Genomic DNA, 23,868 nt, shown 5'->3' with positions numbered 1-23,868 from the left:
AGCTCTGGCCTCCACCCACCAGATGCCAAGAGCATCCCTCCCTCCCAGCAGCTGTGACAACTGAAATGTCATTAGACACTGTGCAGCGTCCCCACAGACAAAATGGCCCCTGGAAAGGCCCCAAATATGCCTGAAAAGCTGAAGAGCTCCAGGAGTGGGGGAGGAGGGCTCTGCGTCAGCCCCTCAGCCTCACGCGGCGGGGCCCCACTGACCTTCTCCAGGGGCGGGTAGTACACGGGGTACGGGGCCACCTCAGGCAGACAGATGAGCAGGGCAGCGGCGCTGTCCGTGTTGGGGTTACTGCGTACCGTGCCGGTGGGGTTCAGCAGCTCCCCCTTCTCGTCTGAACACAGGGGCAGATGAAGTTGTAGAGGTGAGACAGCGTCTCTGGGACCCTCACACTCCCCAAAGCCTCTCCCTCCCGGGCCTGGGCGGACCTGGGACAGAGGGCCACATGTAGAGGCAGCGTTCCCCGGTCTTAAGCTGGTCCTTGTAGTCAAACAGCATGAGGTTGGCCCAGGCAATGGGGCAGTCCTGCAGAAGGACAGGGCAGATGAGGACAGCCACTCAGGAGCCTCCAGACCCAGCTTTCCTGCCCTCCCCCAGGAACCCCACTGAGAAGACCCACAGCCCAGCTAAGGTCTCCCATCCAGATCCCTGGGAGACCCTGCTTGCGGAAGGAGAGGAGCCGCTTCCTCTTTCCACTGGGGGCTCCAGTGGTGAGGCCAGCTGACACCTGCTGCTCCCTCCTGTTCTCACCCTCACCCCTACTCCTGGCTTCTTGAGATATCCCCAAATAGGCCCAGCTCAGCTCAGAGTGAGTCAGCTCTGAGGGGAGTCACATCCCGGGACTGTGACTCAGCACCCAGCGACGGAGCCCTCCCAGCCGGCCGCTGACTCAGACTTTTCTGCTCCAGGTATGACACTGTGTTTGTCCTTCCATCCCATGGCACTACCTGCAGGTTCCCTTCCTGTGGGACCACAGCCCAGGCCAGATATTCCAAGGCAGCATGCCCAGGAGCCCAGAGGGGTCCCTGGAGCAAGGCTGGTGGTCAGACTGGGGTGGGTGAGGAGGCCGGGGCCCACCAGCAATCCCAGGACCCCCATCCCTGGCTGCGTGCCTGCCGGGAGGAGGACGGTGAGTGCCCAGCGAGGGGCTGCCTGGCTCTCTGGGGCCTGCACCCCTCCGGGCCGGCCCTGGGACCCACCGCCTTCTTGGACTTCTTCTTGGTGGAGCGAGCCTTCCTGGCTTTCTCAATCACGGCGTACAGCGCAAAGCAGAGACGGGCCATGCGGGGCAGGTCGCTGATGCTGATGTCAAACTCTAGCCGCTGCTTCCACACGGGCTCCGAGCACACGCTCACCTCCGAGCTGGACACTGTCTTGCACAGCATCTCGTTACCGTGGAAAAGCCCGGCCTGCACCACCAGCTGTGGACGGGGCCAGGACGAGGGGTGAGGAGGCAGAGGCCCAGCCCCCTTCCCTCCCCTTAAGGAGGTGTGACTCTCCCCTTGAATGTCGTCAGGTGGGTCTGAACTCTACGTCCCACACGGAGGAGGTGGCACAGCACAGGGAAGGCCTGGGGTGAGAGAGGGTACCACGGGCTGTGCATGGGCACCCGTCTCAGCTCCCCCAACTCTGGGGACCTCAGGGCATGTCCAATCCCCACTCTTGGCCTCAATTTCCCCATCAGGGATCAGGAACTCCAGGGACACTTGCTCTAACATGCCTAGGGCTCCCCGTACTCCTCAGATTCCCATGAGCCCATGTGGGTGGGGATGGACTTTTCCTGCCACCTGATGTCCGACCCCCTCCAGTCCCACCTGATGCCACCCTGGAAGCCCCTCTGATCCAATCCCCCTCATTCCTGCCAGGGGAACCCAGACCTGCCCTGCTTATACAATTTCCCCAGCGAAACACGCTCCAGGCAGGAGAGCCAGCCCCTGAGAACTCAGGTATCATGTCCCACCCATAGGACGATGAAACCCACGCCTGCAGGCTGTTGCGAGGGAGTGTGTGGAAGTGTGAAGCAACTACAGCGACACACAGCAGCGAGGTGGGCTCAGCCCCCAGGCTTGAGGCGGTGCAGCCCTCACAGGCTGCAGACACTGCCCTGGTGCCTCCTGGGAGCGCCGAGGCCCCCAGCCCAGCTGGACCCAGCCCCTCTACCATGCCCGGCCCCTCCCCCAGCTCTGCGGTCTCAAACCCTGGGCTGAACCTGGCCCCACAACCTCCACAGAAGCCAAATACCCAGAACGCTGTTCGGCCCTAAGTTTCTACGAATCGCATCGGCCTCCAGGGCCGCTGGCCCGCCCCCTCCCCACTTCCTGTTTTCAAGCAGCTCACGGAGCCCCAGGCAGGGCTGCTGGGTAATGTGGTCAGGTGGCTTTCATGTGATGCCCCCCTTCCTCTGCTGCCCCTCCAGGATGCAGCCACCTTGTTTGTGCAAAAACACAGCGGCTCCCCCACCTATCCCAGGCGCCCCACCTTCATCCGCTCGTCGGCGTTCACTTTGCTGCCCTGGATGAGCTCGATGCAGAACGGCTGGTCCAGGGACCACAGGGACACAGAGGAGGGCTGGGGGCCGGGAAGCAGGGCTGTTAATGTGGCTCAAAGCACAGCTCGTCTCCCTGGCCCATGGCGAGGCCCGTGACCACTCGGGGGCGGGGTGAGAGGGTCACAGGTTTGCGGCCAGTCTTGGGGCCCTGTCCACAACGCTATCCTTTACCGGAAAGCCTGCCATGTACACTCCCCAGGGGGCCCCGACACCCCTGAGTTCTGCAGAGGAGAAGGGCAGCGGTGAGCCAGGCTGCAGGCTGTCCCCCAACCCCTGCAGCCCCACGGTTCCCCAGCCCAAAGCCCCAACTCTCCATACTAAGGGCCCCTGGACCCATGGCCAGTGGGGCACCTGGAGTCGGACGCCAGGTGGAAAGAAGGGGTGGCTGGGTGGGGAGGCGGAAGGCGCCATCTCACCTTCTTCGCAGGAATGGGAGGTGGCTTGGTGCGAGGCTTCTGGACCTGGGGGGCGGGGTTGCTCTGCTCATCGCGCATGGCGAGGATGGAGGAGAAGTGGACCATGGTCAGGTGAGGGGTCAGCCCACTGTGCAGGCAGCTGCAGATGTACTGAGACACGGTGCAGGGTGAGCTGCCGGCGGGGTGGCCCAACCACTCCCTGGACCCCAGGATTCCCAGGACCCCCCAAGCTGCCCCCTGCCTGTCCCAGGCCTTGCGGTAGGGGAGGGCTTCCTGCTGGTGTTTCCTGCCCTGCCTCCACCTCCTGAACATGGAGCCCTTCCTTTGCTCTCAGAGAGGGTAGCCCTACAAGGGGATGCTCTGGCAGTGACCCAGAGGCCTGGCTCAGCAGGCTCCAAATGCGCCCAAAGGTCAGCTCCCCGTCTCCCACCCAGGCCCCGTCCGGGGCAGCGGGAGCCCAGAGCCTCACTGGAACTGGCAGACAGCCTCAGCGGCCTCACCTGGAACTGGCAGAGCGGGTAGCTGCCGTACAGGTACTCATGCCTGCCGTTCACCTGCAGCGTGTAGTCTTCTGGCTGCTCCACCAGTGGCTGCCGGAACACCGTGGCCTTCTTCCGCAGGGCACAGGCCATCAGCGCCAGCGGCACGTCCTTGGTGGACACCTGGAAGGTGAAGCTCTCCTGCAGGGAGGAGGGAGGTCAGTCCTCTGCCCTCGAGGCCCCACGGGGTTCTGGGGCGCAGGGTCAGGGTGCCTATTTGCCCCCAAGGACAGGGTCTGGGGAGTTGACGGACGAAAGCCTACGGCTGACACCAAGAAATATTTGTTCAAAGAATGAACAGACCAACGCCCAACGCCCCACACCACTTGTGGCAGGATGACCATCCTGCCACATCGAGCTTGCCTAGGGGGACATTCAGCTGAGCCCCACACATGCACAGACACCTGGCAAACACCATCTGATGCCACTGGAGGGGCTTGTGGATGACTGAGGAGTTTCTCAGAGGAAGCGCTCCCCATGGACAGTGCAGCCTGGATGCCGCAGGCCACACACAGGCTCACCTCGCTGCCCTCAAACTTGACATTGACCAGGAGGGCCCGGTTGGGGAGCCGCAGGGTGCCGGGCCCCCAGGTTCGAGCCGAGGGCTCCAGCTGCAGCGGGAAGCTGTACTGCAGCCAGGCCTCCCAGCCCAGCTGCTGCCGGCGTGCAGCCGCCTCCTCGCAGAACTGGCACATCTTGGTGCGAAAGTCGTTCACTTCTGGGTCACACAAGGAGTCAAATTCGTGGAGGCCTGCGAGGTGGGGAGGGCCGGGTCAGCAGACAGATGGGGCAGGCAGGGCAGGTCAGCCCGGCCATGCAGCCCACCCAGCAGGGCTACCTTTGCCGATGAGGAGGCTGATCTGCGAGTTGATGAGCTTCTTCACACGGTCGCCCTCGCGGGCCACCAGGCGCAGGACGGGCAGGAAGGGCTGCACGTCGCACAGCCGCCGCTGCTCATCCTCCAGCTCCTGCTGCTCCGCCGTCTGGTTGATGCAGGTGAACACATAGGCCTCGGGGCCGTTGAGCATGTGGAAGAGCGGCTCATACTGGGCGCGGTGCCATAGCAGCTGGGGGGACAGTCACCAGTCAGCCCCCCCACCCAAGGCAGCCCCTGGGAGGTGGGAGGTGGAGGGCAGGTGGAGGGCTGGCCTCCAGCCTGGGGGGTCCGAACCTCCCAGAGAGCAGAGGCAGACCCCGTGATCTGCGCTCTCTGCAGCCCCCTGGGCACTGACCATGGGTGGACAGGTTTCTCTACGGCTGCCCTTCTGTGGGGGAACCTGGGAGGTGCTGAGATCTGGAGCTGGCACCATGCCCTACAGGCTCCCCTCCAGAGCGCAGGACCACCCTAGGTCACTCCAGAGACGCGTGGCCATGATCTTCACACGGCCCAGCTAACTGTCCTGGGGTTCTTCAACTATTTATTTTATTTTTTAGATGGAGTCCCACTCTGTCGCCTAGGCTGGAGTGCAATGGTGCAATCTCAGCTCACTGCAACCTCCACCTCCCAGGTTCAAGTGATTCATTCTCTTGCCTCAGCCTCCTGAGTAGCTGGGATTACAGGCGTGCACCACCATGCCCAGCTATGTTTTTAAATTTTCATTTATTTATTTATTTATTTGGTGCCGTGACTTGGATCCAGCAATTTTTTTTTTTTTTCCAAGGAGAGCTGGGATTTCGCCATGTTGGCCAGGATGGTCTTGAATTCCTGACCTCAGGTGATCTGCCTGCCGTGGCCTCCCAAAATGCTGGGATTATAGGCATGAGCCACTGTGCCCAGCACACCCTGGTTTTTTTTCTTTTTCGAGACAGAGTTTGGCTCTTGTTGCCCAGGCTGGAGTGCAATGGCACCATCTCGGCTCACTGCCATGTCCACCTCCCAGGTTCAAGTGATTCTCCTGCCTAAGCCTCCTGAGTGAGTAGCTGGGATAACAGGCATGCGCCACCATGCCTGGCTAATTTCGTATTTTTAGTAGAGACAGGGTTTCTCTGTCTTTTTTTTTTAAAAAAGAGAGAGACAGGGTTTCTCCATGTTGGTCAGGTGGGTCTCAAACTCCCAACCTCAGGTGATCTGCCCACCTCGGCCTCCCAAAGTGCTGGGATTACAGGCGTGAGCCACCATGCCCAGCAACCCTGATTTTTAAATGTTGACAACAAACTCAGAAATATTGAACACAGCAAGGGGGCCCAAAGAGAACTCTCCGTGGAGTGTGTGCCCAGGGGTGATGGGCCTCCAGACCTCCCATAGCAACAAGCAGTTGAAAGGTGCTCACCACTGAGTCACAGAGAAGACAGGGAAGGAGGAAAGATCCCAGTGTTGCAAGGGAAGAACCCCAAGATACAGAGCAGCAGGTAAGTCAAGCCCATTTCCATCAAAGAAAAAAAAAAACCCGGCTGGGCACGGTGGCTGACGCCTGTAATCCCAGCACTTTGGGAGGCAGTTGGGGGAGATCACCTGACATCAGGAGTTTGAGACCAGCCTGGTCAACATGGTGAAACCACATTTCTACTAAAAATACAAAAAATTAGCTGGGCGTGATGGTGCTACGTGGAGTAGCAAAATCCCAGCTACTCAGGAGGGTAAGGCAGGAGAATCTATTGAACCCAGGAGGTGAAGGTTGCAGTGAGCCGAGATTGCACCATTGCACTCCAGCTTAGGCAACAAAAGCAAAACTCTGTCTCAAAAAAAAAAAACAAAAAAACACCCTAATAAACATATCCAAAAAGAAAAACAAAACAAAACACCCTAATAAACATCTCGATCAGCATAGACCAGGGGCTGGCAAACCACCCTTTTCCTGGCCAAATCCACCTGCCACCTGGTTATCCTCGCAAAGCCATGCCCTTCATTTGCATATCACCCAGGCCTGCTTCCATCCAATGGTAGAAGAACTGAATTATTGAGACAGATAACAGAGCCAGCCAGCAACGGCTAAAATATTTACTCTGTGACCCCTAAGATAAATACAACTATGAAGAATTGAAACCAAATTGAGATGTGCGTGTTATGCCTCTGCACTGTTTGAATTTTAATCACCTACATGCACAGCTCTGTAAATGGAAAAATAAGACTGATTTAGATGATATCTAGGTCAGGTGTGGTAGCTCACTCCTGTAATCCCAGTACTTTGAGAGGTAGAGGTGGGAGGATCACTTGAGCACTGGAGTTCAAGGCCAGCCTGGGCAACATAATAAGACTCCATCTCTACAAAAAATAAAAAATCAGCTGGGTATGGTGGCATGTACCTGTAGTCCCAGCTACTCAGGAGGCTGAGGCTGCCGTGAGCTGTGATCGTGCCATTGCACTACAGCCTGGATGACAGAGCAAGACCCTGTCTCAAAAAAAAAAAAAAAAAAGTATAAAAATAAAAAACTAAAATGGTATCTATAGCTTGGGCAACATGGCAAGGTCCTACTGCTATAAAAATTGAAAAATAAAATTAGCCAGGCATGGTGGTGCATGCCTGAAGTCCCAGCTACTCAGCAGGCCAAGATGGGATGATCGCTTGAGCCCAGGAGGTCGAGGCTGCAGGGAGCTAGGTTTATGCTGCTGCATTCTGGCCTGGACAACAAAGTGAGACCCTTTTCAAGCGAAATAAAATAAAATAAAATGGTATTTATATAAAGTTAATAACATGAATGAGATGTTGTATCGTTAACTCAGAAAAAAAAAGATAGGAAAGGTCATAACCAGAATTATCACAAAATTGAAACCAGACAGAGAACAGCCAGAGCATTCACCGCGGCTGCCTCACACGGCTGGGTCACAGGTCATTTTTTCCCTTTTTCTACTTTTTCTTTTCCTCAATTTTATTTATTTTTTATTTGTGCTTTTGTTTATTTATTTTTTTTACAGACGGGGTTTTACTCTGTCACCCAGGCTGGAGTGCAGTGGCGGATCATGGCTCACTGTAGCCTCAAACTCCCAGGCTCAAGTGATCCTCCTGCCTCAGCCTCTGAGTAGCTAGGATTACAGGCACAGACATGCCGCCACACCAGCTAATTTTTTCGTTTTTTTTTTGAGACAGAGTTTCACTCTTGTTGCCCAGGCTGGAGTGCAATGGCATGATCTTGGTTCACTTCAACTTCCACCTCCTGGGTTCAAGCAATTCTCTTACCTCAGCCTCCCGAGTAGCTGGGATTACAGGCATCCATCACCACACCCGGCTAATTTTTGTATTTTTAGTAGAGACAGGGATTCACCATGTTGGCCAGGCTGGTCTCAAACTCCTGACCTCAGGTGATTCACCCACCTTGGCCTCCCAAAGTACTAAGATTAGAGGCATGAGCCACCATGCCCGGCCCTAGCTAATTTTTAATTTTTTTATTTTCTGTAGAGACAGGGTTTTGTTATGTGGCCCAGGCTGGTCTTAAACTCCCGGGATCAAGCAATTCTCCTGCCTCAGCCTCCCAAGGTGCAGGGATTATAGGCATGAGCCACCATGCCCAGCCTTTTCCTAAATTGCAATGTGTCCATATTCCTTTTCTAGTGGAAGGAAAAAGAAACTTAATTTTTAAAGACATCTCCCAGGAGGAGAAGAAGAAAGAACTCTCACAAATGATCCATTACTTCTCTGGGGTTTTCTTTTCTTTTTTCCTCTGCTCCCAATTATAGCTTTTAAAATTCTGGGATAAGGGCCGGGTATGGTGGCTCACAGCTATAATCCCAGCACTTTGGGAGGCCAAGGTGGTCAGATCACTCGAGGTCAAGAGTTCGAGACCAGCCTGCCCAATATGGTGAAATCCCATCTCTGTTAAAAATATAAAAATTAGCCAGGCATGGTGGCGGGCACCTATAGTCCCAGCTGCTTGGGAAGCTGAGGCAGGAGAATTGCTTGAACCTGGGAGGCAGAAGTTGCAGTGAGCTGAGATTGCACCACCACACTCCAGCCTGGGCAACAGAGTGAAACCCTGTCTCAAAAAATAAAAATAAAGTAAAATAAAATTTGGGATAAGGTCCTGCCCTCCCACAGCCTAAGGCAAGATCCCTCAAGTCCCACACTTAGTAAGGGGCACAAGCCCTCTGGAAGGTCACAAGATGATATCCACCAAATACCCTCTACATATTCAATCCTTTGACTCAGTAGTCCATCCTGAAGGCTATTCAACAAACCAAAATCTCTTTCCAAAGATGTTGTTTACTATGGCAACAGCTTTAAAGACAAAAGACCGTAAAATGCTTAGGCAGCCATGGATGGAGTGTGGTTTTAAAAATGATGGCACATTCTAGCCTGAGCAACATGGTGAAACCCTGTCTCCACAAAAAATACAAAAAAAAAAAAAATAATTAGCTGGGCGTGATGGTGCGTGCCTATAGTTTCAGCTACTCAGGAGGCTGAGGTGGGAGGATCACCTGAGCCTGGGCTGAGGCTGCAGTGAGCCGTGATTGCACTACTGGGCTCCAGCCTGGGCAACAGAGTGAGACCTCGTATCAAAAAAATGATAGCACGGTTATGAATAGGATGAAAGCCCACGTGGAAGGCAACCCCTAATCTCATCTAGTAACGAATAATCAGACAACTGAGTGGAGGGAAACATACACCTTTTTTTTTTTTTTTTTTTTTTTTGAGATGGAGTCTTGCTCTGTTGCTGAGGCTGGAGCGCAGTAACACAATCTTGGCTCACTCAAGCTCAGCCTCCGCGTTTGAACGATTCTCCTGCCTCAGCCTCCCGAGGAGCTGGGACTACAGGCATGCACCACCACACCAGGCTAATTTTTGTATTTTTAGTAGAGACAGGGTTTAGCCATGTTGGCCAGGATGGTCTTGATCTCTGGACCTCGTGACCCGCCCGCCTCAGCCTCTAAAAGTGATGGGATTACAGGCATGAGCTACAGCGCCAGGCTCACATACACTGTTAAATGGGGAAAGCTGAACTCAGAGTAGGTGGCCTCAACCCAAGTCTTTAAACAACTCACAGACATTACTTATCTTTCGGGCCGGGAGCAATGGCTCATGCCTGTAATTCCAGCACTTTGGGAGGCCGAAGCGGATAGATCATTTGAGCTCAGGAGTTCAAGACCAGGCAGGCCAACATGGTGAAACCCAATCTCTACTAAAAATTCAAAAATTAGCCAGGTGTAGTGGTGCATGCCTGTAGTCCCAGCTACTCAGGAGGCTGAGGCACAAGAATTGCTTGAGCCCGGGAGGCAGAGGTTGCAACGGAGCCGAAATTGTGCCACTGCAGTCCAGCCTGGGTGACAGACTGTCTCAAAAAAAAAACACAAAAAACAGTCCGGAAACGGTGGCTCACGCCTGTAATCCCAGCACTTTGGGAGGCTGAGGTGGGTGGATCACATGAGGTCAAGAGTTTGAAACCAGCCTGGCCAACATGGTGAAATTCCATCTCTACTAAAAATACAAAAATTAGCTGGGCGTGGTGGCACGTGCCTGTAATCCCAGCTACTCGGGAGGCTGAGGCAGGAGAATAGCTTCAACCAGGAGGTGGAGGTTACAGTGAGTTGAGACTGTGCCACAGCACTCCAGCAAGAAGAGCGAAACTCCGTCTCAAAACAAAACAAAAATGAACCATAATTTATCTTTTAAAATTCTTATCTGGCGATCCCAAGTCTGAGAAGCAGTGCATCTCTCCGTCTGTCTGCCCATCTGTCCGCCTGTCTGTCCATCTGTCTGTCTCTTAGCACTGAGGTCTGAGGATCAGGTGGAGGCTGTACCTGCTTGATGGTGCTGAGGTTGGCATTGCGGGACACGGGGAAGTTCAGGTAGACCCCTGTGGGCAGCAGGAAGTCAACCACGACGCTCTGATTCTCCTCCTTGGTCCAGAATTCCATGGGGCAGTCAACCCCAGGGGGCATCCTGTGTTGTTACTTCCTTGATGCCAGCGGTCCTAAAAATGAAGCAATGGCAAAACCAGTTACATCAGCTGGGCCGGGGGAGGCCTCTGGAAGGGACGCCCTGGAAGACAGTGGAGTCCTGGATAGCAGGAAGCTCGGGACTGAGTTCCCGGCCTGCGGGCACAAAGAGCTCGCCTCCCTCAGGGCTCGTCCTGCCCAGGCTTGGGGCGCGTGGCTCCCACCAGCAAATCGTCTTCCCTCAGGAACACACACTTCCACAAAAGCCAGTCATGGCCACCAGCTGGCACAGAAGGGAGACGGCAGGATGGGTGGTCAGGTGCCCGAGACCTGAGAGAACAAAGGCTGTAGTTCTTTGAAATACTTTTTTTTTTTTGAGACAGAGTCTTGCTCTGTCGCCCAGGCTGGAGTGCAGTGGCGCCACCTTGGCTCACTGCAACCTCTGCCTCCTGGGTTCAAGCGATTCTCCTGCCTCAGCCTCCCAAGTAGCTGGAATATACATTACTGCATCTGGCTTAGTTTTTGAATTTTCACCATGTTGGCCAGACTGGTCTTTTAACTCCTGACCTCAAGTGATCCTCTCACCTCAGCCTCCCAAAGTGCTGGGATCACAGGCGTGAGCCACCAGACCTGGCCCTGAAGTACATTTGAAACAGCCTTACTTTGCTGCCCCAGCTGGAGTACAGTGGTGCCACTATAGCTCACTGTAACACAAATTCTTCTGGCGACGTTCCTGTCTCAGCCTCCCAAGTAGCTGGGCCTACGGGTGTACACCTCTACACCTGGCTAATTTTTAAATTTTTTGTAGAGATAGTCTCGCTATATTGTCCAGGCTGGTCTTGAACCCAGGAGGGTTCAAGGGATTGTCTCACTTCGGCCTCCCAAAGTGCTGGGATTACAGGCACGAGCCACCACAGCCAGCCCCTTTGAATCCTTCTGACCAGAAACCAAAAGGCTGGTCATATAATAATTTGTTAAAATATTTCAATCATACCAAACCCTCCAGTCATACCCACCCCCAGTAACACAATGTTGCAAAAACAAAGGTCCTCGTGTACCCCCTCTTCCAGGTCCCCTTCTCCCTTCCCCGCCTCTAGGCCTCTCCACTTCAGGCTGGCAGCACCTGGAGTTTGGTTGTTTATCATTTCCATAGATGTTTTTTGTTTTGTTTTTTTGAGACAGAGTCTTGCTCTGTGGCCCAGGCTGTAGTGCAATCTCAGCTCCTAGGCTCAAGCAATCCTCCTGCCTCAGCCTCCCTAGTAGCTGGGATTACAGGCGCGCACCACCACACCCAGCTAATTTTTGTATTTTTAGTAGAGAAGGGGTTTCACCATGTTGACTAGGATGGTCTCGATCTCTTGACCTCGTGATCCACCTGCCTTGGCCTCCCAAAGTGCTGGGATTGCAGGCGTGAGTTATTGGGCCCGGCCTCCACGCATGTTTTTATATTTTTATTATACCAACATGTATCCACAGCCAATTCTCTGTACTTCTGCATGCTTTAAAACTGCATGTGGCCAGGCATGGTGCCTTACACCTGCAGTCTCAGCACTTTAGGAGGCTGAGACAGGCAGATTGCTTGAGGCCAGGAGTTTAAGACCAGAGGCCAACAGGGCAAAATCCTGTCTCTATTAAAAATACAAAAATTAGCCAGGTGTGGTGGCGCACGCCTGTAGTCCCAGCTACTCGGGAGGCTGAGGCATGAAAATCACTTGAACCCGGGAGGCGGAGGTTGTACTGAGCAGAGATTGCACCACTGCTCTCCAGCCTGGGTGACGGAGCAAGACTCTGTCTCAGACAAGCAAACAAACAGCCTGCATGTGCACACTGACTCTTCTGGAACCTGCTTTGGGCAATCACTGTCCTTTTCTTTAGATTTACCCAGGTGGGCATAGGTGGCTCTAGTTCATTCTTTTTAATCTCTTGCACACTATTTCATTGTGTAAAGAAGCCACAATTCGAAGAGATCATGTCCTCTGAAAGACCATGGATGGAGCTGGAGACCATTATCCTCAGCAAACTAACGTAAGAACAGAAAACCAAATACCGCAGGTTCTCATCTGTAAGTGGGAACTGAACGATGAGAACACATGGACACATGGAGGAGAACACCACACACTGGGGCCTGTCAGAGGGTGGAGGGCGAGAGTGGGGAGAGGATCAGAAGAATAATTCACGGGTACTAGGCTTAATACCTGGGTGACGACATAATCTGTATGATAAACCCCCATGACACAAGTTTACCTGTGTAACAAAGCTGCAATGTACCCCTGAACTTAAAAGTTAAATTAAAAAGAAAGAAAAATGTAACACTTAAGAAAAAAAAAGGCCGGGCACGGTGGCTCACGCCTGTAATCCCAACACTTTGGGAGGCCAAGATGGATGTATCACCTGAGGTCAGGAGTTCGAAACCACCCTGGCCAACATGGTAAAACTCCGTCTCTACCAAAAATACGAAAATTAGCTGGGCATGGTGGTGAGCCTCTGTAATCCCAGCTACTCGGGAGGCTGAGGCAGGAGAATTGCTTGAATCCAGGAGGCGGAGGTTGCAGTGAGCCGAGATTGTGCCACTGCACTCCAGCCTGGGCGATAAGAGTGAAATTCCGTCTCAAAAAAAAAAAAAAAGAGAGAGAGAGAGAAACCACAATTTATTTACCCTCTCTCTTGTTGATGAAAATGAAGGCTGGTTTCTACTTTTCTTGGTCACTTTTGACGATGCTACAATGTATGTTCTTGAACACATCCCCTTGTGCTCCTCTGAGTGCTGAGTGTTGCCCAAGAGAAAGACAACGGGAACCACATATGGAATGTCCAGTGTAGCAGAAGCCACTCTAAAAAGAGTGAAAAGGCCGGGCTCATGGTGGCTCATGCCTGTAATCCCAGTGCTTTGGGAGGCTGAGGTAGGAGGATCATTTGAGGCCAGGAATTAAGAGACTAACCTGGGCAACGTAGTGAGAGGCCATCTCTACAAAAAAATTAAAAAATTAGCCAAGCATGGTGGAGCACGCCTGTAGTCCCAGCTACGTGGGAAGCTGAGGTGGAAGGATCACTTGAGCCTGGGAGTTTGAGGTGCTTTGATGGATCACTGCACACCAGCTTGGTGACACAGCAAGACCATGTCCCAAAAATAAAAAATAGAGGCCAGGCATGGTGGCTCACACCTGTAATCCCAGAACTTTGGGAGGCCGAGTCAGTCAGGAGTTTGAGACCAGCTTGACCAACATGGAGAAACCCCATCTGTACTGAACATACAGAATTAGTTGGGTGTGTTGGCACATGCCTGTAATCCCAGCTACTAGGGAGTCTGAGGCAGGAGAATTGCTTGAACCCAAGAGTCAGAGGTTGCGGTGAGCCGAGATCATGCCATTGCAGTCCAGCCTGGGCAGCAAAAGCAAAACTCCATCTCAAAAAAAAAAAAAAAAATCCAAAAAGAGTGGAAAGGCACAGATAAAATGAAGTTTCATTATGTATTTTATTTAACCCAATGTATCTAAAAGATAGTCATTTTGGAGAGATCCAAGATGGCTGATGATTAGCAGCTCGGGCACGTACCTCCCAGTGAAAGCGCAAAGAACGAGAGGACGCCACACTTTCAGACGAATATTAGTTGCTCACGGACCACGAGATTCCCAGTGGAGGAGCTCCACGGGTCGCCAGGGCGACTCTTGTGGCCGGCGTGGCGGTTTTGCTGGTGCCTTAGCACGCCAGTTCTTGGTGCAGAGTCCGGATATTCCCGGGCAGAAAAGCACCATCAATCTTAACACCGCTGATTTGGCCGGCTCAGTGGATTGCTCAGATTTCGGCGCAGGGAATCAACAAGTTGGACGTCAGAGACCCAGTTAGAAAGTTGGTAATTATAAAGACAACAGACGGACAAATATATAATGAAGGGAAGAAACCAGCGTAAAAAGGTAGAGAATACTCAAAATCAGAATGCCTCTCCCTCTACAGGGGATTGCAATTCCTCATCAGTAACGGAACAAGGCTTAATAGATTACACCGGTATTCCAATAACAGAAGCAGGTTTCCAAACGTGGGTGATAAGAAACTTCTGTGAATTAAAAGAACTTATTCTAACCCAATGCAAAGAAACTAAGAACCTTGAAAAAAGGTTTAACGAAATGTTAATGAGAATGGACAATTTAGAGAAGAATATAAGTGAATTGATGGAGCTGAAAAACACAACACGAGAACTTCGCGAAGCATGCACAAGTTTAAACAGTCGAATTGATCAAGCGGAAGGAAGGATATCAGAAGTCGAGGACCAGCTCAGTGAAATGAAACGAGAAGACAAAAATGCAGAAAAAAGGATGAAAAGGAATGAGCAAAGTCTCCAGGAAATATGGGACTATGTGAAAAGACCTAATTTACGTTTGATAGGTGTACCTGAATGTGATGAAGAGAATGAATCCAAGTTGGAAAATACTCTTCAGGATATCATTCAGGAAAATTTTCCCAACCTGGCAAGGCAGGGTAATATTCAACTCCAGGTAATACAGAGAACACCACAAAGATATTCTTCAAGAAGACCAACCCCAAGGCACATAATTGCCAGATTTATTAGGGTTGAAATGAAGGAGAAAATACTAAGGGCAGCTAGAGAGAAAGTTCAGGTTACCCATAAAGGGAAACCTATCAGACTTACAGCAGATCTCTCAGCAGAAACCCTACAAGCCAGAAAAGAGTGGGGACCAATATTTAACATCCTTAAAGAAAAGAACTTTCAACCCAGAATTTCCTATCCAGCCAAACTAAGCTTTATGTGCGAAGGAAAAATTAAATCTTTTGCGAACAAACAAGTACTTAGAGAGTTCACCACCACCAGGCCTGCTTTACAAGAGCTTCTGAAAGAAGCACTATACATATAAAGGAACAACCAATATCAGCCTTTCCAAAAATATATCAAAAAGCAAAGAACTTTAACACAATAAAAAATTCACATCAACTAATGGGCAAAACAGCCAGCTAGCATCAAATGCTGGTATTAAACTTACATATATTTTAATTGGATAAAAAGCCAAAACCCATCGGTATGCTGCATCCGGGCCCATCTTACATGAAACAATACACAAAGATTCAGAGAGAAGGAGGAAGATTTACCAATTGAACAGAGAGTAAAAATAAACTAATAAACAAAAAGCAGCAGATGCAATTCTCACCTCTGATAAAGTAGACTTTAAAGCAACAAAGATCAAAAGAGGCCAGGAATGACATTACATAATGGCAAAAGGATCAATGCAACAAGAAGAGCTAACGATTCTATAGATCAACGAGATAGAAAATTAACAAGGATATTCAGAACTTGAACTCAGACCCGGAACAAGTAAACTTAATAAATATTTATAGTACTCTCCACTTCAAATACACAAAACATACATTACCACCTCACACCTATTCCAAAGGTGACTATATAATTGGAAGTAAATCACTCCTCAGTAATCGCATAGCATTTCATAGGTTTAAATTAAATATTGGTTGGCTGTTTGTTTGTTATCTTCTTCCCTTACTCCTTCCTGATTACATCATTAAGTATAATTATCAGTATAAAAGAGGTTTTCAATACCCATTACTAAATTGCATTCTAGCCTGGGCAAGAAAGCAATACTCCCATTCTCTCTCCCTCTTTCTTTTCCTTCTCCCTCCTCCCCATTCTCTCTCTCTCTTTCTCTTCCTTTTTTCTCCTTCCTATTCTCTCTCTCTTTCTCTAAAAAAAAAAAAAAAAAAAGATAGTCATTTTAACATATAATAGAGAAAATTACTAATGAGATATTTTGATGTTTATTTTGGTATTGAGTCTTTGAAATCTGCTGTGTATTTTACATTTGGAGTATACTGCAATTTCATTCTAGATTATCATCAGAAATACTTGATCTAATGTAGACCTTATACAATCTACAGGTGAGAAGTAGGTTCACAGACCCAGGTTGTTTTCTGTTCTTTTCTGTTCAGACAGGGTCTCACTGTGTTGCCCACGCTGGAGTGCAGTGGTGCAATCATAGCTCATTGCAGCCTCCACCTTCTGGGCTCAAGTGATCCTTCAGGCTCAGCCTCCTGAGTAGCTGGGACTACAGGCATGTACCATCATGCCCTGCTAACCCTTTTTCTTTTTTTTTTTTGAGATACAGGGTCTTGCTATGTTGCCCAGGTTGGTCTTGAACTCCTGGGCTCAAGTGATCCTCCCACCTCAGCCTCTCTAAGTGCTGAGGTGTGAGCTCCTGGGCAGACCCAGTTTCTTCTAAATGCATTTAAGGCTGGGCGCAGTGGCTCATGCCTGCAATTCCAGCACTTTGGGAGGCCAAAGCAGGTGGAGGTTCAAGCCAGCCTGCACAACGTGGCAAAACTCTGTCTCTTACCGAAAATACAAAAAACAAAAACCAAAACCATTTTCCAATAAATGAATCAGACAGCAATTTTCAATTAAATGTTTTAAAATTCCATTCCTCACACTATGCACATTTTAAGTTCTCTAGAGTCACGTGTGGCATAACCTATGATAAGTATAAGCACATCATTAACTTTACTAAATATCACCACATTGTTTTCAAGGTGGTGGTGCCATCAGCAATCCCAGCACCGTGGCGAGGTGACCAGTCTCCGGATCTTCATCAACACTGGGTATTGTCAAATTCACTCATTTTTGCCAATCCGATGGGAATGAAATTGTCTCGTTTTAATTTGCATTTCTCCGATTTTCCATCAAACCTTTATTTTCTGCAAGTAGCCTACTTATTATAATCTTTGCCCATTCTCCTGTGGGGTTACTTACCTTTTCTTAATGGTTTGTGGGACTTCTTCATATATTCTAGATTCCATTCCTTTGTTGATTGAATGAGTAGGAAATATTTTCTAATTTGTGTCATCTTTTTGCTTTGCTTATGGTGTCTTTTTGGTGAGCAGAAAGTATTTTGTTGTTTGTTTTGTTTTGAGGGGACAGGGTCTCACTCTGTCACGCAGGCTGGAGTGCAGTGGCACAATCACAGCTCACTGCAGCCTCCACCTCCTGGGCTCAGGTGATCCTCCAAACCTCAGGCTCCCAAGTAGCTGGGATGACAGGCGTATGCCACCACACCCAGCTACCTTTTTTTTTTTTTTTTTGGTATTTTTAAGAGACTTTGAAAAAAATGTGCTTTTAGTAGAGACTGGTCCAAAACTCCTGGGCTCAAGTGATCCACTGGCCTTGGCCTCCCAAAGTGCTGGGATTACAAGTGTGAGCCATCACACCCAGCCTACTGAGTAGAAGTTTTCAATGTTGATGTAGTCAAATTATCAATCTTTGCCTTTACGGTTTTTATTCTTTAAGAAAAGACTTCTCTACCCAAAGATCACATTCTCTTGGATTTAAAAGACGTGTAAAAATAGTTGAAAAGAAATATTTGGTTTAAGGCAGGCGTTCTTTGGGTGGCAGCAGCGGCTGGGCCCAGGCCTCACCGTCAACTGGACCCCAGCTGTCCTGAGGAGCGGGAGCTGCGCAGCCCTAGGCGCCGCCACTGCTGGTCGCCACTTCCTCTGATTGCAAAACCACATCCTACTTTGGGTTCCTCTTGATGAGAATGGCCAGGCCAAAGTCTGCCTTTCTGTTTCAAAACTTGGAGAATAGGCTGGGCACGGTGGCTCATGCCTGTGATCCCAGCACTTTGGGAGGCTAAGGCAGGTGGATCACTTTGAACTCAAGCATTCGTGACCAGCCTGTGAACATGGCAAAACCCTGTCTCTTCACAAATACAAAACTTAGCAGGGCGTGGCAGCTCATGCCTGTAGTCCCAGCTACTTGGGAGGCTGAGGCTGGAGGACTGCTTGAGCCAGGGAAGTGGAGGTTGCAATGAGCCAAGATCATGCCACTGCACTCCAGCCCGGGCAACACAGTGAGACTGTCTCCAAAACAAAACAAAACAAAAAAATAACTTGAGGGAGAGTCAGGAATCCTGGAGAATCCATTTATGATACGAAACGGGCTTTGACCATGCTTGGGAAGTCAGAGGCAGCTTTAGCCACTCAGTCTCGTGCGGCTGAAGATGAGCAAACGAAGCATGAGCTCCCAGGGACTCCAACCCACAGCCTGGGTTCCAGGAAAATACACCCCTCACTCTCCTGCTCCTTAGCACTGTGGAAATTAAGTCTTCAACTACGTTTTACCTAAATGGGATGCAGGGATATACTTTCACAGAAAAACTCATTCCTAATAGAGAAAGTCTCAGGCTGGTCTGCACAGGACATCAAATGCCAGGTCCTGTCACCAGTGAGACAGGACAGGAGAAAGTGGAAGCTCCTTCCCTTTCCCTGGCCCAAGAACCTCTCTCCAGCACAGTGGCCAACCAGCTTTAACTCTCCCTTGAATGAAGCCCAGAGCCATAGCTCTCCAGTATGTATGGGACAGAGATACCAGCGAGCACAGGGACTTCAGAAATGCCTCAAGAATGCAAACCGGTACAACCACTTTGGAAGACTGTTTGGCAGTATCTACTAAAGCTGAACATGCCTACGCCCTAGGACCCAGCAATTCCACTCCGAAGTATACACCCCAGAGAAATGCAAATACATGTGTATTTATCAAAGGACATAGGCAAGAGTGTCTATGGCATCCCTATTCATGATGGCTCTGAAGAGGAAACTTCCCAAATGCACATCAACAACAGAATGGGGGATGGAAAAATAATTTGTGGGACTCTCTCTGAACGGAATGTTATATAGCAATGAAAACGAGTGGTCTACAAGTCCACATAACAGTAACAATGACTCTCACACACATAAGGCTGGGCAAAAGAAGACGCCCACAAAAAAGTATGTGCTCATAATTCCAGCTATACAAAGAAACAAACACAGGCAGAATCCACAAATCTATGGTGGCAAAAGAAGAAATAGGGGTTACCCCAGGTTTGGGGGAGAGTGACTAGAAGCAGGTATGGGAGGCTTCTGGATGCTGGTAACTTTACGTTTTTGTTTTTTTTAATCTGGGAGCTAAGGACTTTTCAAAAACTCTACACACTCAGTCCAAGTGGTTTGAATGAGCTGACTTCACTCCTAGCTACCTGGATAGCCTGAGACTCAGACACAGCCAATCAGAGGCCTGAGTTTGCCTGGGCCATGGGGATTGGTTGGAGGTGGGAATGAGACTTAGGCCCAGCCAATCACTGCATGTTATCTCCCTGATGGCAGGATTGCAGGATGGCCATATGACTGTCAAGTCAGTCCAATGGGTTTTCACATCAAGACTTCTCTGGGACTTCTTGGGGTAGCAAAAATGACAGAATGTCTACCTAGAGCTGCTAGCAACTGTTTACTGTCTTTAGGGGCAGAACCTGAGAAGAGACCAACACAGAGGAAAGTGGGGCTAAAGCAGACAGTACAGGCCTGGGTCCTGAGGTCGAATGCTGATTCCCTGGATCCAGCCATGCCTGAAGCTAGAGTCTATGCCTGGACTCTTCAGTCTCATCAGCGAATTAACCCCCTCTGTCTTTTTTCTTTTTTAACTTACAGCAGTTTGAGCTGAGTTTTCTGCTGCTTACAGCTAAAAATGTCTATTTTCATTAATGCAGCTGCACTTCCATTTTTAGAAGCTTCTAGTGTTTAGAAAGTTCTTTCTCTGGCCAGGAGCAGTGGCTCATGCCTGTGATCCCAGCACTTTGGGAGGCTGAAGCAGGTGGGTGGATCACTTGAGGTCAGGAGTTTGAGACCAGCCTGATCAACATAGAGAAACCCTGTGTCTACTAAAAATATAAAAATTAGCGGGGCATGGTGGTGCATGCCTGTAATCCTAGCTACTCGGGCAACTGAGGCAGGAGAATCTCTTGAACCCAGGAGGCAGAGTTTGCAGTGAGCCAAGATGGCGCCATTGCACTCCAGCCTGGGCAACAAGAGCAAAACTCTGTCTCAAAAAAAAAAAAAAAAAAAACTTTCCCTGGAAGAAAGTTCTTTCCTTGGAGGTGGACCTGCCTCCTCTAAGGGCCAAACTCCGATCTCTGTGCTGCCATCTAGAGGCACACAGAGGAATCCACAGGACCACTGGATGACGGCCCCATCAGGCCCGAAGGCGTCTCTTCAGCCCAGGCATTCCAAAAACCACTCACCGTTGTCCCTATGATACAGTCTTTAGACCCTTTTGCCACAGTTTGGTACTCCAAGCTAACACGATGCTTCAGGCTGGGCGCAGTGGCTCACGCCTATAATCCCACCACTTTGGGAGGCCAAGGCGAGTAGATCACCTGAGGCCAGGAGTTTAAGTCCAACTTGGCCCACATGGTGAAATACTGTTTCTACCAAAAATACAAAAATTATCCAGGTGTGGTGGCTCTCGCCTGTAATCCCAGCTACTCCGGAGGCTGAGACAGGAGAATCGCTTGAACCCGGGAGGCAGAGGTTGCAGTGAGCCAAGATCATGCCATTGCACTCCAGCCTGGGCAACAGAAGGAGACTCCATCTCAAAAAACAAAAAAACAAAAACAAGATGCTCCAGACGGGGGCTGGCAGGTAGAGCTGTAGAAGAATGTTCTGGGCACCAAGCTCCTGTTTGCTTAGCCTGAAAGTATTTCACACTCCCCACTCTAACCCCAAGGCAGATTTTTGGTGGTCACATCACTAAGCTCGTTAGCTGCCAATTCTCCAGGGATTTTTCACAATAAGCCAGGTTCTCCCTGCCTGTACAGGAACGTGAATTTCCTGATCTAAATGAAAGAATTCAGAATTATCCCTAGTAATTTCATCTTGTGAACAAACTTGATCTCATTTATTGAATTTTTTTTTTTTTTTTTTGAGACAGAGTCTTGCTCTGTCACCCAGGCTGGAGTGCAATGGTGAGATCTCGGCTCACTGCAACCTCCACCTCCCAGGTTCCAGCAATTCTCCTGACTCAGCCTCCCGAGTAGCTGGGATTACAGGCACCTGCCATCATGCCCAGCTAATTTTTGTCTTTTTGGTAGAAACAGGGTTTTTCCATGTTGGCCAGACTGGTTCCGAACACCTGACCTCTGGTGATCTGACCGCCTTGGACTCCCAAAGTACTGGGATTACAGGGGTGAGCCACCACACCTGGCTTGGATTTAATGTTTTGTCTCTATCACTCAGTCTGAGATAGATTCATTTATCCCACCACTATCTATGGAACCTGATTAAGTGCCAGAAATTACACGGGGTCCTGGGGATCTTGTGGGGAAGGGACTCAAGAATTCCAGAACTGGCCACTGCAGCTGGAGCAGGGAGTGGTTGGCGTGGAGGGGAGGGTGTAGCATGAGCAAGTTGAGAGTTAACTGGGCTGGGTCTTGCAGAGCCTTCAGAACAAGGGCTGCACCTGGGGTTTGCACGGAGCAGACGGGCAGTCCTGGAGGGTTTTAGGTGAGATAGTGAGAGATATGATTTTCATCCACAACGATGCTGCTGGCTGCTGTGTGGAAGGACTGTGGAGAAGCAGGGACGAAGGGGAGTGGGGGGCAGGGAAAGGAGGCTGGTGCCACCAATGACAGTAGCTTGACCCAGAAGGAGACAGTGCTGGACAGCAACAGAATCCAGACATACTTAGATTGCAGGGACCCCTGGGGGATGGTGCAGGAGGAAGTGAAGATGACAGCCAGGTTTGGGCTTGGGAGATGGGAGTGGCGCTGGGAATTTACTGAGCCAGGGAAGGAAGAGAGTTCTGGTGGTATAAGACAGCCGGAGCCCCATTTTAGACCAAATGAATCTCAGCTGCATAATGAACATCCACGCAGACAGACAGGGCAAACTCCCCAGGTCAGAGGGTCAGGGACAGATCTGTGGAGTCACCAGGCTACAGACAGATGTGGAGCCGGGGGGGTAGGTGAGACGGCCTAGACACCGAGCAGGGAGCTGGGTTCACATCATTCAGTGATGGACTGTGACCAACCCCTCCTCACTGAGTCATCCAGAATCCTGACGCATGACTGCTGTGTCCACATCTAAGTCATTCATAAAATATCCAAGAAAACAGGGTAAGAAAGAGCACAATTCCCTTCACTTCCCCACCTCCTGGCCAGCATGATCCACAGAAATGGCTGCGCAAAGCGGGGCCCTCCCGCACTCGGGGTCTGTCCCAGAACACCGCACCACCCGTACGAGCTCTCCTGAATGTTCCCCATGGTGCTCTTTCTGGAGCCCAAGGTTGAAGAATGGCTTCCCCAGCTGTGAGCATCTGAGGTTATGTGACCTCTGAGTCCTGACTGGCCAGCAGAGGACTTTCTCCAAAGTTTTTTTTTTCTTTTGAGACAAGGTCTTGTTCTGTCACCCAGGCTGGTGTGCAGTGGCACAGTCATGGCTCACTGTAACCTCAACCTCCTGGGTACAAGCGATCCTCCTGTCTCAGCCTCCTGAACAGCTGGGACTACAGGCACAGCCACCAAGCCCAGCTAATTTTTGTATTTTTTATAGAGACAGGGTCTTGCCATGTTGTCCAGGCTGGTTTCTAACTCCGGGGCTTAAGTCATCTATCTACCATGGAATCCCCAAAATGCTGCGACTACAGGCATGAGCCACCACTCCTGGCCTCTCCAAATATTTTATTTTATTTATTTTTTGAGAAAGAGTCTCGTTCTGTCACCCAGGCTGGAGTGCAGTGGTGCTATCTCGGCTCACTGCAACATTCACCTCCCGGGTTCAAGTAATTCTCCTGCCTCAGACTACAGAGTAGCTGGGATACAGGAGCCCACTACCAAACCCAGCTGATTTTTTGTATTTTTAGTAGAGATGGGGTTCCACTATGTTGGCCAGGCCGATCTTGAACTCCTGACCTCAGGTGAGCCACCTGCCTCGGCCTCCCAAAGTGCTGGGACTACAGGCGTGAGCCATGGTGCGCAGCCCTCTCCAAATATTTTAATAGAACTGGTGGCATCACCATCTCCCTGCCAGCATCAGGGATGCTTCCGTGGGCCTCAATAGATGTTGAAGAGAAGAGGGCACGCAGGGGTGTCCCCCAGAGCCACAGGTTCTTCCTCCAGAGCAGGAGTGAACTTGCAGTTCACCGAAGGGCCCCCTGGGCTGGCCAATTTGCTGATGGGTGGCTTGCCCAAGCTCAAGACTCCCGAAAATCCCTTTCATTCCTCTTGAAACTCCATCATCTTGGGGCTCTGAGCCAGTATCTCCTGAGTCTTAGACACCCACATCTTTCCAGTGGTCATTGCAAATGTGGCCGACACTCTAGGTGGAAACCACTGTCCAGCCTCAGCCAATGTCATAACAGGATCTGGGGTCCATAGTCACACACCTGGGGAACAGCTTCCCAAGGGAATACACAGGTCACTTCCAGCCAGGCACGGTGGCTCACGCCTGTAATTCCAGCACTTTGGGACGCCAAGGTGGGTGGATCACTTGAGGTCAGGAGTTTGAGACCAGCCTGGCCAACATGGTGAAAACTCATCTCTAATAATACAAAAATTAGCCAGATATGGTGGCATATGCCTGTAATCCCAGCTACTTGGGAGGCTAAGGCAGGAGAATTGTTTGAACCCAGGAGGTGGAAGTGGCGGTGAGCTGAGATTGCTCCACTGCACTCCCCTGGGCAACAAGAGCAAAACTCCGTCAAAAGAAAAAAAAAAAGAATCTTTGACA

General features: G+C 50.4%; 1 protein-coding gene across 6 annotated transcripts in view; it reads right to left on the bottom strand.

Annotated features, from left to right (window-relative positions):
- PIK3CD (phosphatidylinositol-4,5-bisphosphate 3-kinase catalytic subunit delta) overlaps positions 1–23,868 on the bottom strand; it is a 73,765-nt gene that overhangs the window by 9,852 nt on the left and 40,045 nt on the right. For all 6 annotated transcript variants that reach the window (XM_064363216.1, XM_064363218.1, XM_064363217.1 and 3 more), the window contains 9 exons: positions 10,183–10,355; positions 4,351–4,579; positions 4,034–4,263; positions 3,474–3,653; positions 2,974–3,123; positions 2,488–2,577; positions 1,209–1,430; positions 438–534; positions 213–343 (listed from right to left, as the gene is read on the bottom strand). In XM_064363216.1, coding sequence (XP_064219286.1) covers positions 213–343; positions 438–534; positions 1,209–1,430; positions 2,488–2,577; positions 2,974–3,123; positions 3,474–3,653; positions 4,034–4,263; positions 4,351–4,579; positions 10,183–10,323 — 1,470 coding nt within the window. In that variant the 5' untranslated portion in view covers positions 10,324–10,355. The remainder of the gene's footprint in view (positions 1–212; positions 344–437; positions 535–1,208; positions 1,431–2,487; positions 2,578–2,973; positions 3,124–3,473; positions 3,654–4,033; positions 4,264–4,350; positions 4,580–10,182; positions 10,356–23,868) is intronic.

Source organism: Aotus nancymaae, unplaced genomic scaffold (assembly GCF_030222135.1).
Source record: "Aotus nancymaae isolate 86718 unplaced genomic scaffold, 86718_ANA_hifiasm-v0.15.2.pri h1tg000053l, whole genome shotgun sequence".
Lineage (NCBI taxonomy): Eukaryota > Metazoa > Chordata > Mammalia > Primates > Aotidae > Aotus > Aotus nancymaae.
The sequence above is the reverse complement of the archived record's forward strand: the minus strand, read 5'-3'. Positions and strand labels throughout refer to the sequence as shown.